Source organism: Rhinolophus ferrumequinum, chromosome 13, assembly GCF_004115265.2.
Source record: "Rhinolophus ferrumequinum isolate MPI-CBG mRhiFer1 chromosome 13, mRhiFer1_v1.p, whole genome shotgun sequence".
NCBI classification, from domain to species: Eukaryota; Metazoa; Chordata; class Mammalia; order Chiroptera; family Rhinolophidae; genus Rhinolophus; species Rhinolophus ferrumequinum.
This window is the reverse complement of record NC_046296.1, coordinates 70,614,420-70,630,871: the sequence shown is the minus strand read 5'-3', so window position 1 is coordinate 70,630,871 and position 16,452 is coordinate 70,614,420. Positions and strand designations below refer to the sequence as shown.

Genomic DNA, 16,452 nt, shown 5'->3' with positions numbered 1-16,452 from the left:
ACTCCCCTCCCCGGGCAAGGATGGGCTGTGGCTTCCGGCATACGCACCTGGGAGGGGTACCTGGGAGGGGCCACTATCGTTAGGTCACTACGACCCCGTTTGCCCAATTACTGCTGAACTCAGGGCATTCAGTGCAGGAGGGAGGGCAGGTCTGACCAGACAACCCACAGAAATGGCTCTGCAAAGCGTCTCCTCAGGCTTTCTTCCCTAACAGTGTTTGGCAGTCACTACCAAATAGCAGAAGCTCCCAAATTGGTCTTCTGGGTGACTGCCAGCCCTCCTGGGCTGTTGGAGGGAAGAGCCCCTCACCCACTGAAAGTCCGAGAGGGTCTTCTGTCTTTGGAAATGAGGCAAGGCTGGTCCTCGGGGCCCCTCGGGAAGGCAGCCACTCTGGCAGGAGGGCATGGGGTGTCAAGCAGTCAGCTGTCCCACCTGCACCCAGGTGGTGAGCCCCAGGCAGCGTCTCCCACTGGTTCTGTTTTCCTGGGGAATCTTGACTGAAGCCCACCATTTCATTATTGCTCTGGTTACTCAGAGATGGTTCTCAAAATTCTCAACTTTTGCCCTGGGACTTTCCCTGTATTCTTTCTTTGAGCATTTTCTTTCTTCCATTTTCTCTTATGTTTTCAGAAATTCCTATTTGTTGGTTATGAAACGTCATAGATAATTATCTTTTTTATTTTTTTATTTAAAATAATTATCTTTTTTTCTTGATCTCTTTATAATTTAAGGGAGATTTCCTCAATCTTATATTCTAACTTTCTAGTTGAACTTTTAATTTCAGTTATCTTCTTTAAAAGATATTTTTTGTTCTCTGAATGCTTCTTGGATTCTGAATATCATAAATGATAATATTCTTTTTATTCTTCTCTTGTCTGATGACAAATTATAGTTTTTCTTTTAAAAAAACATTTCTTTCCAGAAATGTCTCTGCTTTCTCCTCTTCTTCCTCAGTGGCAAAATCCCCAGTGTGAGTGTGGTCCCAGGTGGCCGTGGTTTGGGTGAGCTGTGGCTGGGCCACACCCTCCAGGAAATAGAAGTGTTGCCAACTTCCGAGTGCAGTGACCTTAGAGGCAGCGTCTGGTCATCAGGGACCACAGAGACCCTGCGATGGGCGCTCCAAGTGCCAGACGGGGGGCAGCGCGACCACCGAGGGGCTGTCCGGTGGTCAGGAGCTTGGGCAGCCACTCACCTCGTGTTCACGTGATAGAGAATTCCTGCCTTGTTACTGACAACTGTAACTAACAGACGGTAAGGGAACGATGGCTCTTTTCATCTGTCTTTTGCTGTCTCTCAGGAAGATCAGAGATACATTTGGTGTTAATCGTTGCTGTGGGTTGATTGTGTGCCCCCCAAAAGATATGTTGGCATCCTAACTTCCAGAACCTTATTTTGAAATAGGGCCTTTGCAGATGTGAGCAAGTCAGATGAGGTCATACTGGCTGAGGCTGAGCCCTAATCCCATGACTGGTGTCCTGCTAGGAAGAGGGGAGTTTGGTCACAGACACAGGAGCAGGAGGCAGAGATTGGAGTGAAATGTCCGCCAGCCCAGGGACACTCTGGATTTCCGAGCACCACCAGAAGCTGGAGAGGCAAGGAGCGCCCTCTCCTAGAGCCTTCAGAGGGGCCCGCCTGCCTGTGTCCTGATTTCAGACTTCCGGTCTGAGGGTATATTTGTAGGTTTGAAGCCATGGCTGTGGCAATGTGCTGGGACAGCTTAGGGAGCTGGGGGAGTCACATTTGTTAGCTAAGCGTGGGCTCCTAGCCAGATGTTTTCCCAGGAGATTTCTCTTAGGTTTTAGATATGTGAACATAACTGTTCTGGAAATAGGAGCTTTTACTATGAATTGGGTCAACTTCAGTGATGTGTGGAAGACGCAGGTTACAGTGGAGGAGCCTCTGGTGCTGGGATTCAGGTGGAGACTACGCCACAGTGACGGGGACCCCAGGGAGCCCGGGGAGGCAGCTGGGACCCACATCAAGCCTCCTGAGGCCTAGTTCCCGAGGAGGCCCCAGACAGGTGCCGAGGCGGGTGTAGAGAACTCTGAGAGGCTGAGGACAGGCCGGCCCAGAGGAAAACAGAGGGTGCATGGCCTTCCAATGGGCAAACAGCGGGTTTGGGGTATCAGACCTGCAGCCAGAGGTGGCAGCCCCTAGTCTCAGCTGGCAGCTCACATTGAAACTTGTAGCAATTGAATCAAGTGACATTAGCAAGTCAGCCCCTGTGCAGTCAGGGGACAAAGAGGAGGTGGTGTGAATGAGTTTCGGAAGGAAAATCTTTGCAAAGCCCGGGGGGTGGGGTGGGGTGGGGATGGGGTTGAGGGGAGGTGGGGAGGGCACAGCACAGACGTGACCTTGAGCCTCTCGCTTTCACGGCCCCTGGGGATTCGCACTTGAAACAGCTGCTGTTGCCCCCTCCCCCATACTTTCCTCAGATACTAAAATATAACGACGACGAAAATAAGACTTGGACGCATTCAGGCAGCCATGGTCAGCACGGAGCACTGCAGGGGGCCCTGCGGACCAGGGACCAAGCAGGAAGCCAGCGACCAGAGGGCGTGAATTCTAGTCACTGAAGGCTTTCATGTGATGATGGATCCCAAGCCAACTGTGTGTGTGGAGGGCGGGTGGGAGGCCGGCAGGGCTTGGTGGTGGGTCCTCCTCTCTGGTGGGTGTAGGAGGGGTGCCGGGCCCAGCCACGTGCCTCCCTGCAGGAAGGGCAGAACTGCTTCCTCAGCAAGGTTCCTTGTGTCCCCTCCTCCTAGGAGGTCCAGCCCGGCAGAGAGCTGGCTTCTCCATGTGCATGGCCTCCTGCCGGAAAGCAGGGCAGGGACAAAGCAGATACCATCCATCGCTGCCCCCAGTATGACCAAAGAGTTGCCACAGTGTGGTGTGGGTTGGCTAGTTTCTGGGGAGCAGAAGTCCAGGAAAACCCAGATCCAGCCTGCGGTCTGGCCCCGAGTGAACTGCTCTCCATGCCCACGAGTGCGTCCAGTCCTCTGGTGGGCCACCTCGACCCTCTATCCCCCTCCTCATTCCCACAGACCACAGAGAAAGGGGAATTTGCGAGGCCTTCTTGTGTTATAAAGTAAGGTCCGATGTTTGCAACATGCTTCAGAAACAGAAAACCGCTGACTAGTCTGGCAGAGCCCTGGCCGTGCCTCGCAGGTCCTTCCACACTGTCACCAGGCCAGCAGCAGAAGGAGGACGAGGGGACTCAAAGAGAGTGGGAAAGATGGGTGTCGTGAGGCCAGACGAGAGTTCAGAGGAGGCTTCCTGAGGCAGCAAGGCCCAGTTTCCTCTACAGCTTGGGCCACAGGTACTGGCCCTGTGATGTTTCATCATCAGAGAAGGTCTTGAGCAAAAACAGCTTGAACTTCCATCAGTGTCCTCAGTCTTGCTATGGTCTTGGTGAGAGTGGCCAATATTGTAGCCATGAGAGGGAGTGGAAGGCCCCACTCTCCAGGTGTACGGCAGACGTGGACATCTCCATGTGGGTGAAGGGCACTGGCCTTCCTCCTGGCGTGTGCCCCTTTGCTCCCCACCTCCCCTGGGGAACAGCTAGTGGCCCACCCTAGCGGGCCTCCTCAATGGTGGGTTCTTGAATGCCCGCACTGCGGAGGTCCTGTGCTTGGTCCTGCAGGTGTGGAGGTGAGTGACACACAGATGGCCATGGACAAAGCCCACTGGACAGTCCTTAGGTAACTCCCAGCTTTTCTTTACTGGTGTGCCCATGGGGAAGTGACTTGCCTTCTTGAGTTAGTCTTCTCTTCTTAGAATGGGGACCATAGAGATCTCAGGGTGCTGTGGTTGGCTGTATATATGTGTGTTTGTAAACCCGATAGCAGCGCAATGTCACAGAGAGGCAGGCTGCCTAAAGGTTTTCTCTGGTTCCTGGGCTCACAAAGACCACATCCCCCACTGTCCCCAGCAACCCTTGTATTAGGTTTGCCATCTATAGAACTGGGTTCTACCTGTGGGACGTGAAGGAAGCGATATGTACGGCGCCACATGTCCCTCCAGGACCCTCCATGTTCTTTTCCTCATTCTGGCTGTGGAATGAAGATGCCCTTGGAAAATGTGCTGAAGACAGCAGAGGGCATCTTTCCTATTCCCCCATCCACTCTGTTATGGGAACAAGAAATAAACTTCTGCTCTGCTGCCGCTCATTCTGTTAGGGCAGTTACTCTGTCCTAGCTAATGCTCACATTAAATGACATGACTGGTCACAGAAATAACTCACATAGTGAGAAATCAAGATGATGACTTTTTACTGTAATTTTCTTGGGAAGTATTAAGCAAAATAAACACTCTGAAAAAGTCTACCTCTTCATTTATAACGGACTATAGGGGAACTGAAAATAAACAAGTCAGGCTGGAAATAGGTTTAAGAAGGTGTAGGACATGACTTTTTTAAAAATGTCATTTTGGCTAAGCCCTGTGAAAGACTGTATGACTTACTTCTAAAATTATTTATCTGTTTGTTTTTCAGGGTTAGAATAAGGTTTTTCATTTCAGAGCCTCTCCTGGATCCTACTTGAAGTGGAAGGAGACTGAGGTGACGACCAAGCAGCCCAGCCAGCACACTTACATACAGAGAAGTGGGGTCCACAGTGAACCCCCTCCCAGCCCTGCCTCTGGGTGCCCCCTCCTGCTCTGCCAGCCCCACAATGTGCCCTGGGCCCTGCGACCCCACACAGTGCTGTGTGATGGAGCTCAGCCACCAGCTTGCGAGGGACTGGGTCTAGTGCTCTGAACCATGAAGCCTGCACTTCGGGGAGGAGCTCCTAACGGTGGTGGGTCTCCAGAGCCACATCCTGTAACCACCCCCACTGATGTTTGCACCACCCGTTGGCCAGCTTCACGGCAACACCCATCCTCTGGTACAGAGTCTGCACTCCACAAGTGCTTGTATCTATCCAGAGAAATGGAACTGGCTTTTGTTTGTTAACAAAACATATAGACCCTTACTCAAATGTCATGTAGCAAGGCTTTAAAATTTATACACACACACACACACACACACAGACACACACACACACACACACACAGAAGGTGCCAAAAAAATGTAGACACATTTTAAGAAAGGAAAAACCTATTAAAATGTAATACTCGATATATACCGATAACAAAAGATGAATACAAGTCACATTTGACTTCTGCAATTACAAGAGGTGCTCAAAGTGGTTCTCATCAGCGTCCAGACACTTCTGATGACAGCGAATTACTGTTTGAGCATCAATAACATCTCTTAAAATGTGTATCCATTTTTTTGGCACTCCCGGTATATGTATCAATAGCCAAACATTTGAAGCGAGAACTTGGGAGAGCATTTTGTTACTACCCGTCAAAATTTATGAGCTAGCGTTTTGTTTCTAGGATTCTGTCCTGAAGATGCGCTTGCACAAACGTGCAGCGTCTGTGGGGGAGGTTTGTCATCATTCCCAGCAACACCCACGTCTAGAAAGGACACGTGTGGCAGTACATACGCCTGAGTCCTCTCACTGTGGAGGAGGAGGCAGCTCGCACGGAGCACACGGTGGGAGGTGTGTCTCCCAGCCCAGCCCCTGGTGAGAGGAAAAGCCCTTTCTATGCAGAGACCTAGGAAATACTGTGATCTATTTGTATTAACACAGGAACGTGGTGCAGTGGTGGGGTGGGTGGTGTGTTCCCCAGGCGGCCGTGTGGACGTCTGCAGGACTGTGTGACTCTTTGCTCAAAGGCGCTTTCTGGGAGGGGACCCAGCTGAAGGACGAGGTCAGGGTATGGACGTGCGTTCTTCTCTTCAGGCCCATTTACCCTGTTTATACCTTTTGAGTTTTCTACCTGAGCAGGAATTCCTTTCATAATTAAAAACCTTCCTTGAAGAATGTTAAGCTCATTGTCACACATTCCTGAACATGTCAAAATGACGTCTGCTTGGTCCACACCACAGGTCCTAACCCACCTAACAGCCTGCCAGGCACTTGATTCAACAGAGCAGGCCTCCTCTTCTAGGACAATGTAACTGCATGTATTTCTTCTTCAGTCAAGCCACCCACTTCAATGGGATCGCTTGGCTTTTCTGGGAATTTCCTGACGTAGCCGGCCAGGCACTCGCCACGAGGCTTATGACAAATGCCACCCTTTTCCCTGCATGGGGCCTGTCTGCAATACTCGGCCGAAACTCTACAGATATTCGTGTGTGTGGAGCGAACACCTGCTTCCTGCTGTGGGTCCCTGTCAGACATCTGGAATCCACAGCCCTGACACACAGTGGTGATGACCTAGCTGGTGCTTTCAAAACAAACCTGAGTTTCCTTTTCTGGCCCAGCCTCCAATGTCCTTAGTTTGCTGCCATGGTTCCCGGCTTTTCTTTCTTAGCATGGGAGGTGACCGCTGGCTAGCCTGCCGGCGCCCCCGGCTCCCCGGCCCCCAGGCCTGGGCAGCTGCACTGACCTGCGATGCGTGAGGAAGCTGCCGCTGACGTGTCCTGAGCCGTCGCATCCAGGGGTGGGACACGACATGCCCTCCGTCTTGACCGACTTCCAGGAGAACTGGGAGCCATTGAGGTACCCGTCCTTCTGCCTCTTTGCTGCCAAGGGGCACCCGGACGCACTGCGGTGGGACGCGTATTTCCCAGTGATGTGGCCCTGGCCGTCACACCCAGGAACGGGGCATCTGGTAGCAGACAGGTGAGACAAACTTTATTGTTTTGCCATCACATACCTGGTGGCCTCTACAACAAAGTCAAAATAACCTGACATGAAGGAAAAATTACGCTCTCCACAAGCGAGAGAAAAAGAAGGAAAAAAAAATTCACCAGTGGGTGCCACCTAGTGGGGCCATGGAGTATGTCACTCGCAGAAACACCCCACCCCTGACAGGAGACTTTTCTGTAAGGGAAAGTCTAAGCTTCGGGAGGGTCGGGGGACCCAGCTGGGAAAAACAAGAACTGGTTTGTAGTAGCACGTGAGATTCAGGCGTCTGTTTAAAAGACACCACTTTTGGGCATAATCACAGCTTTTATGGTGGAAATAGGCAAAGTCAATGGGAAATTGCAGGGTTCTTTTCAGAAAGACTATTTTATAAACCTGTGTTTTCTCAAGAGCTACAAAACATGTATTTGTTTGGTCACGTTCTCCGGAGGTAATAAAATATCCTTCCAGCCAGACAGGATTTTAAGCATGAGAGATATTATTTAATTAAGGCACGAAGCACGCCATCAATGCATTTTGGGGAATAAATAGGAAAATCATTGGCTGGAGCCAGAGTTCAACAATGTGCTAGTCAGTGCTTCTGGAACTTCCTACATAGGTTGTAGCAAACGGTTGTGACATTAGTTACTCACCAATGTCACAAATGACTGTCACAGGCGGTGGAGTGCCATTTCACGTCTGCTCACAGGCCCTAAGCTGGGGGGGTTTCCTGCATTTTTTTTTTAAACAGTAAAGTTTACATTCTATAGAATTTGTTTTACCTATTTATTTCAATATGTCTTAATTTATTTTAATAATTTTTACTTAAGTAATTTTTGTTTTGTTTAAATCAAAGTTGTTCTCCAAAGACAGTGAGTGAGATTGAAATCTCAGAGAGACAGCGCCGGGTGTATCTTACAGGGTTTTGAGACCCAGGCTCACCGAGCCTCAGCTCAGAGCCATGGCTGCGTCCCTGGGCTGGCGTTCTCGCCCCCCGTGCTGGAAGCCTAGCGTGTGCGTCCGAAGAATGCGTACAGCTAAATGGTTTTCAGAAGCCAGAATGTCACAAAATGTCCTCTTTGGGTGATGTACCTTCTCCCTTCATACCCTTTCACGAATCTGCCTTTCCCAGCAAAGTAAATTGCTTTTCCCCCCACAGAGGGCAGAGGGGCGTTTGTGGTGTTTTGTTACTCAGAACACCAGACTGAGAGATGCTGGCTTATTACAACCCCTGCAACTTAGCCGATGCAGTTTGGTGCGGGTTTAAATCTCTGACCTCGCAGTCGACTGCCATCTGATGGAGGCCAGCAGCCCTGTGTGTCCCCCTCACTGAGGCTCCCGCATGCCCTGCCCCAGCAGGCTCCCCGCCGCGCACACCTGATCGGCTCCTGGTCTTCTTTATCCTCCTTGCTCTGTGCTATCCTGATGCCACTTTTCTTTGCTCTTGGGCAACCTGAAAGGCTAAGGAAGAAAGTGATTTCAGAAAGCCTCCCAGACTGCTAGTCCCACACCAGTCACGGCTCTGACTCAGTTCTCTCCAGAAGCTGGTACTTCTGGGCATAAAAACAAACTCTGGGGGAGGGTCCTTTCGGGTGCAGGCCTGTGTGTGCCCTCAAGGCACATTCCTGGGACACGGTGGCCTGGTGCCCCATAAGCCGCGAGGTCCCCACACTCCCACAGCCTTGGAGTCTTGGTCTCACCAGCAGGTGGCATTTTAGACCCTGGACTGCTGGCTCCACGCTAGTGACTCACTTCTTGTTGAAAGTAGAGAACTTTTCCTGCCACCAGCCGGGCGCTGGAACCCCAGGGAAAATGAAACTAAGCATTGGCCAGAATCTAAAACTCATGTTTGCTGCTCAAATGTGGGGATGAAAACCCAGTGCTCGCTGTCAGCCCTCGTTTGGAGCTTCCTGGCAGGGCCACTGCTGGAGGGCTGTCTGCGGCCACTTTGCTGAGGCAGGTGGAACTGAGTGGAGGGCCTGTGCGTCAGACAGGCCACTTCTCCGCAGGCAGGTCTCAGCTAGCTCAGCTGTGGTCCAGGGAGCACGCCCACAGCGAGGCCGTCGTGGGAAACGCAGAGCGAGGTCCACAGGTGCCTGCAGAGACGGCGTCACATAACTTCAGGGCCTTCAATCACCTTCTGTCTGCACTTCGATTCCTGCTTTACTTCCACATCTGACCCCAACAGAGTCACTCAGCCGTGTTTTCCTTGTGGGTTGAGTGGCGTGGAGATTCCTATTGCAGGACCTCAGGAGTGGGGCAGTCCTGTCTTGTGGATATTGGAGCTGGGCTCCCACTGTCCGCTCAGGCGTCCTGGGAGGAGTTGGTCCCTTGGTATTTGGACCCCCCCGTCCACTTCCAAAGACTGTGATTCTGTGTCTCCTCCACTGAACTTCCAACGGGCTCAGATGTCACATTTGCTGCACACTCTACACCCTGGTTTCCCTGCCAGCCCCGTGCTGCCCACCTGCTGGGCCACAAGAATCTCCAGGTCAGAGCGTCTGAACAGAATTTCACCTGCTTTGTGGGGGGGCTTCTCAATCTCAGTACTCACGGAAGCTCCCTGCAGCCCCTTCTGCCTCCTGACCAGCCCGTCCTAGTGCCCAAGCCTGTCCCTCCAGGAGCCTACAGGTCCCCACCCATCGCGGCTCCGGTTCACTTGGGCTGAGTCTTCTCCAGGATGTCACCATCCCCTCCAAAGTTGCTCTCGGGGGCCTCTCATCTCCCAAAATCATGTTCTCTCTGCTGACAGCCAACCTTGCTCCCCAATATGTGGGGGACTCCCCTGTGCTCTGGAGAACTAAGTTTAAAGCACTATAAGAAATTAACAAGACTCCTAAAGCCACGTCCTGTCCATAGCCACTCCCACATGTGGACATCCAGACTCGACCAAATGGACTCGTTTGCTGTTCGCATGAAGCACGCTGAGTGTTGCCGTGGCAGCTGCTGCAGCAACGTTCTGCTAGCGCCTTTGATTGGAGATTCTTCCCCCACGACCCCCACACTCTGCCCACCCCTCAGTGCTCAGCTCTGAGGTGACAGCCTCTCTGCTTTCTCCCATCCGCCCACCCTGCTCGAGTTAAGACCTGCTTACTTGTCATGGTAACGCGGAACAATGCTCCCTAGACTTGTATCTATATTTCTGTCTCACTTGTTTGCTTTTATGTCTCTTTTTTCCCTTAGATCGTCTATTACTTGATGTCAGGAGCACCCCAATTGTCATTGTTCCTTAGCTTCTGGCCCATATCATGTGGCCAATAAATATTCACTCAATTTGCTAGAATTCCGGGCTAACATTTGCAACGATATTCTAAGAGATTAACAGTTTCCTGGGCAGACGCCACACTTTCCACAATTTGCCGTCATTGATGCAGGCATCTTCGTATACGAATAGGTATCTTCATTTGAGATTTTATAGATTTTGGAAACATTGCCAACGCTTTCAGAACTCTTGCCTTCTCTGGCTGGAGGTGGAGTACATGGGTGCTTCCGGGCAGAGGGGGGCACACAGTGGGCCCTCAGCGTGGGCTGTAGTTGAGCGGTGTGTGCCGTGGGGCCTCCAGACTACAAGTGGGGCTGGGCAGTCATTGCGGCCGACTCCCAAGGGCGAAGAGAAGCCAGCACATTACTGTCCCTCTGACTGAAGAGCAGTGCGGCCGTGTGAGAGCCGATGACGGCTGGGCAGGTCCTGGGAGCTCCCTGGAGAGAAGCTGCACGTCCTGATTCTGTGACGAGGGCCCAAGCCCCGGAATGGCGACTCACTGCTTGTTGGCATCGGAATTTCCTCAACTTGCTTTTCACTACCCTCCTCGGTATTTGGTCATCTGTCCACATCGTGGCAGGAAAGGCTTTGGGGGCCCGCGGTTTGACTCCCGACGGAACACTGTAATCACGGGGTACAGAGAGGCTGTCAGACCCTCCATCATCATTCTGAAGGCTCATATTCTGCCCATTTTTATAAAAGAGCAAAATGAAAATTCCCCAGGAGAAACAGGACTGGAACGTGTTGGTGACATAGGATGTCCGTGTGCTGTTCCCTCATATGCAGTCAGGATCAAGAACAGTGTCATAGGATAGTGAGGGCGTACACGCACATGCTTAGTGGTTCATTGTAGGTGCTCTGTGAGCCTGGCCTTATGTCTTAGAGACCGTTCTGGAGCCCTGGGCGTGCCGCTGCTCTGCAGACCGGGAGGGCGTCCCAGGGGGTCCGACTCATGTGGCACAGTCTCTGAGAGGCGGAGCCATCACTTCTGGGCTAGAGCGGCAGTGCTGGCCTTGGGGTGCCTGGCTGCATGTAAGCGACAGCGAATCAGACACACTGGGGCCCGGGTGCTGTGCCGGGGACGTCCTTGTAGCAGCACGTCTGAGGCTGAGTGGAAAGCAGGTCTGGAGAAGGGTCAGGGAAAGGTATAAAGATGCCTGGAAATGGGTCTTCGTGGGAAAGCTGAAAAAAATTGGATCTCTTTCTGTTGTTGCTTGAAGACAGGGCTGACTCACAGCCTGACGAGGTTGGTGAAGTTTCTGGAAGTTTCTCCATGCTCTCAGCAAACAGGGTCTCTGCTCACTGAGGACGGAGGGGAGGGAAAAGCACTGGAGGAAGGTGTTTGATAAAACATCATAGGCACTCAATAAATATCGATTAAAACAAACTTAGGAAAGTTTCAGACAGAATGTAGAGACTGGAAACCCACACCATGCTCACAACTGGAAAAAAAAAAACAAAAAAGAAGCATCGGTCAGACCCAGGACAGGTCAGGGTGCGTCTGCTTCCCATGGCGAGTGGCTGCGTGGCCTCTGCAGGGGCCACTGCGTGTGTGGGGTCCAGGGCAGACCCAGGAGGTGGGCACATCTCCGCTGCACAACCTCTGCCAGTCTCGGGTCCTCTAGTGCAAAAGGAGACGGGTTACCTAGTGCTTAGGTGGCCCGAGGACAGTGAGACAGGCAGCTTCCGAAGCCCCCAGGACAGTGCCCAGGAGGAAGCTGGTGCCAGTGGCACAGCCCTTGGTGATAGTTACATTCGAGAGCAGTGGCTGTGCTGTAACTCAGACGAAACTTAAAATGTGCGCATTTGGCCGGAGAGGCAGGGGGCGGCTCACAGGCTGACCCGGCCACTCGGCGTGAGTCTGCGGTCTGAACGCGCTCTGTGGCCTGCGGTCCCGACTGTGGCTCAGTCAGCAGAGGCGAAGCACCAGTGGAAGCCAGGTTTTCTCTAGAGTTGGTGCATAAGTAACATCCCCTCACATTCCTGAGAAATAGACAACAAGAGGAGCGCAGAGAACCGACACACTGGGAAGTGTTGGCTGCTCTCCTCCATTCACGTCCTGTTCACACAAGAACTGTCAACCAAGGGGACACTGTGGCCTGACAGTGGCAGCCCGATCGTCACCCTTACGCAAGGGGAGTCGTCACTGGGATGCGTGCCCTCACTGTGAGCCCTGCTGCTGATGGGCTGCCCCACAAGGCCGTGCATCCCGCCCCAATTTGCCAAAACCCAAGTCAAACTTGCTTTCCATCTCTGCAGGTTACTCCTGGTCTGACTTAACTCCAGGCCCAGGTCTCAGCTTCAATCTAAGCCTGAATTATGCTTCATTTACAAGTTTATGCTATATTAACATTTACCATATAAGCTCTCAGTTACATGAATTAAAACGTTTAAACTAAATTGTGGATAAATTTAAATGACGCCAAACAAAAAACCAATCTGTGGCAGACAGACATTTGGACAGTAAGTGAGCAGTAAATGTTCACTTTTCGTTCCGCAGACGCTGTTAAATGCCGGAAGTCCTGGCCGTGTGAGGACGGGGACATCTCTTTTCTAAGATACAATTAAAATAAGAAGTATTGTAGAATGTGCTTGACTTTTTATATTTACCCAGAGTTTTAAATTTACTTTTGTTTTATTTACTCCACACCAGCGATCTTACTCTGGCGACCCGTTTTGGAGGTAACTCCTGTCTGACGTTCAGCATGCCCTGGCTGGCCAGAGGAGCGCGTGACCCCTGGTCCATGGCAGGGGCCCGGGAATGTGGGGTGCTGTCTGGAGACACATTTGCTGGTCATGAATGGAGGTGGGGCACCCGAGACCTGCTCAGCATCCTGCAGTGCACAGGACGCCCCACAGCAAAGAACTGTCCACCTAAACGTCAACAGTGCCCAGGGGGACAGCCCTGGTCTTGACAGCGAGACGTGGTCATCGAGTCACATGGAGACGCACTCCTAAATCGCACCGGTCAGTTCTCCGTGCTGGCGCCCCTCCGTCAGGCTTTCCCCAGGCCTGTACTGCCTGCGTCAGCTGCTCCCACCGGGGGAGTGAGCGCAGAAGAACAGGACTCGGCAGTCAGGTCTTTGAGGAAACTGCCCATCACGTGAGCTGAGCCTCTAATCCACACCGGGCCAGGCAGCAAGCAACCCCTGCTCTGAGCACGGGGAGGCGGTCACTTGGGGGCCACAGAGTGCGCCCTAGGCCACAGGACCCCCTCTACTGGACCTGCGGGGCCAGCCCGCGGCCCACATTGCTCTGGCTGTCCTAATCCTCCCTGACACCTTTTTTGTTCTTTTCTTTGCAGTGGGGGTGGGGAGATGCACTTACAGCAGGTGTGTGTCCTCTCACACTGCCCGCTCTGTGACCTGGCCTTAGGGCACGGGGAGCCAGCAGCGGGCCTTGGACTTGGCTCATTTGTTACACGCAGCTGTGACCATCACCGCACGGGCCTCGGTCCACAAGCTTCTTGTCCTCCCCTCAGCACGGGCTTGTCCTGAACTGAACGGGACAAGAAAGCCCTGTGCCTGACCACAGGGTCCACACCCCTGTGCAGACGTAGCACCTCAAGGTCATTTCCTCACCTCTGACACGGCCTGGTGCAAAAGGCTCACTGAATGTGGGCTCGCACGGACTTGTGTTTCCTCACACGGCCGAATCGCCCTGCTGTACTCAGACACCGCCTCTCGGGAGTGACAGTGCCGAGACTTTGGAAGGGTCAGGTCTGTGTGTCAGCTCTGCAGATCCCCGCTCACGGTAACCACACGGCCTGTGGCTCACACCTCAATGTTTAGGGACAGTTCCCAGTGGCATTAGCAAGCTGGCCTGTCAGTGACTGTTCTCAGGAGCTTAGCTTGTCCTGTGCTACTGAGGGACTCCAGTGGACAGAGCAGCTGCAGGACAAGCAGCTGTCAGGAGGAGCCTGTGGTCCCTGGGTCCCTGCGGCCGCCCCGCCAGCACAATCAGCCAGCACACTGCATACCAGGCTGTTGGCCACATTGCCATGCGTGGTGACGAGAAAGAACAGCTTCGAGAGAAGAAAACCTGTACATACCTTCGATGGGAAGCGTAGTTGCCAGTGATGTGCCCAGAGCCATCACAGCCAGGGGTGGGACACCTAAAACCAAAATGCAAATTGGCAATTTACTGGAAAGAAATGAAATTCCCTGGACAGTTAACTTCCTTTTTATCTGGAAAGTGAACTCGATTTGAGGCTTAACTTCCTCAGTGAAGAAGAGAAATGGAGCTGGAAGGCCCCTGGCTGGCGTGGACGTGGCCCACCTGCCACCACTGCCAGATACAAACCTCGGGCCACCTCTTCCCTCCAGCACAATGACATTTTCTAGAGGATCCTGGTCTCAGTAACTGCCTAGGATTTGGCACTGTCTGGGGCATGCTTGGTCCCACGACCACTCGTCTGGGGTCTCTGTTCCCTCCCCATATGCCATGCTCCTTCTCTTTTTACCACTTGACGTTCAGTTACGACAGGGCTTGTTGTTACACCAACCCTCATGTGAAGCTGGATTTTTACATGAAGGGGCACACAGTGGTCTAAGAGAACGGACGTCGTCCAAACCCACACCGCCATTGTCACGGGCTCCCATTCAACTGCCTCGTCACACCCCGGTTAAGTCCTGACTGCGGACCAACCAGGCCGAGGCCTCATCAGCCAGGGTGCTGGGGTCGGTCACAGGCCTTCACGCTCCGAGGCAGCTCCCCAGTTCCTGCACCACCGAGGCAGCTCCCCAGTTCCTGCACCACCGAGGCAGCTCCCCAGTTCCTCCACCCACCGAGGCAGCTCCCCAGTTCCTGAACCATCCCACCGCCAGTGCTCTGATGAGAGAGAACGCTTTGAAACAGTCTTATCATTACTGCCCTCAGATAGCATCTTCAATGTGCCATTCCAAGAATAATCAGATGGTTCAACAAAGATATTTGCACACTGTTATTTCAGCTGCATCCGTACCCACCACACATGTAAAAATTAGGACAAAAATTAAGAAAATTTCTTACTTCTGTTCATGAAGTTTGTAACGCTCAAAAAATAAGAAGGAGAAGACAGACATTTAGGGGGATGGGAGAGAATGTACTTGGGAAATGTAGTGGATCTTGGGCCTGGTGTCAGTAGTATTGAGACCAGTCAGCCAGGCTGTGTCCCCCTGTGGGGAGGCGCTGGATTTCATCAGCCTGAGGTGTAATGAGTGTCATTCGGACGGGCAGGCGACAGTGGCAAGGGACTTGACATAGAGTAATAAAATGATGGAGCCTGGCTTGAAGCTCTGGAAGGAGAGAAAGGACGCCACGGGGTTGGGGGATGGAGTCAATGGATTATTAAATCCCTGTGGTCAACCAAAAAAACGAAAAACGGAAAACAACTAAGCAAGGACAGAGTGACGGTAATTCCTATTTCACTGAGCTTGTGTGCCCCACCCCTAGTCGATGAGAACCTGGATTCCTGGCAAGGCCAGACATCGCACATTTTAAGTATTTACTAAGTGTATGCTGCTTCCACGAGATTTCAGTCTGCTTTCCACTCAGGAAGTCACCTGGAAGTTGGGGGTTGAGATCAGGCCCACAGAGGGACATCCTCACCACCAGATGAGCGTGGGCAGGGCTGGGGCCCACGCAATGGGACCCCGCTCCTCTGCGTGGTGTCGTGAGTGACACTTGATGTACAGACAATTCTGGTATTCAGAAATCACTGAATTTTCCTTTAGTCCCAAGAAAGGGAACATAAATCTAGGTCTGCCAGCTGCCATGTCATACTAAAGGTTAAAGTCTAACTTACAGCCTGTGCTCTGGGAGAATTAAGAAGTAACTTAGTGAAAAGGGACTAGAGAAACCGCTGGTGTGTGTAAGTGGATTCGGGATTTTAAAAATAGGCGTTTGGGACAGAACGTGGAGATGTTCACAACAGAACCTACGTACCAAGAACAACGCCCCCAAATCTGATGACCTGCCTTCTGTTGAAGTAACAGCTGTTTACGTTCCATCATAAGACTACTCCGCCAATTGCTAAGGAATTATTTTCTAAAAACCGACCTAAATGACTGAACTTAAATAGCTGATTTCCCAAATGGCACCTCATGGGGACAGACTGAACCCAGAATGCTCACACCGGGAGGGGATTTGAAAGCAATAAAATCATTCTAAGAAAAGCCAATCTTCGTGCAACTTTCTGTCCTGAAAATGTATCAAGAAACAGAAATGCTTCCTACTGGCCAATAACATATACTTGGCTTTACTTTTTTGAAAAAAGAATCCTTAAACTGTTCCTATTTAAGTACTTAGCGCAAATTTATTTAAAATTTATTCTTTTTAACATGAGTAGAAAGTTTTTCATATGCCATTTTTTTTTGATGGGGCAGGAGGAGGTTGACATACTCTGTTCAAGTTTAAGTGAGGCATTATAACCAACATCGTACAAATGACAATCAGATTTTACTAATTAAGAAACAGGGAAGATTTTCAGAGTGGTTTTTATGCGATTAAACCATTTACAAATGTACTATCTGA

The 16,452-nt window shown here is 51.7% G+C and overlaps 1 protein-coding gene across 15 annotated transcripts in view; it reads right to left on the bottom strand.

Annotated features, from left to right (window-relative positions):
* Positions 1-16,452, bottom strand: part of MYT1L (myelin transcription factor 1 like) — a 367,369-nt gene that overhangs the window by 16,616 nt on the left and 334,301 nt on the right. For all 15 annotated transcript variants that reach the window (XM_033124940.1, XM_033124939.1, XM_033124941.1 and 12 more), the window contains 3 exons: positions 13,991-14,053; positions 8,055-8,138; positions 6,439-6,660 (listed from right to left, as the gene is read on the bottom strand). In XM_033124940.1, coding sequence (XP_032980831.1) covers positions 6,439-6,660; positions 8,055-8,138; positions 13,991-14,053 — 369 coding nt within the window. The remainder of the gene's footprint in view (positions 1-6,438; positions 6,661-8,054; positions 8,139-13,990; positions 14,054-16,452) is intronic.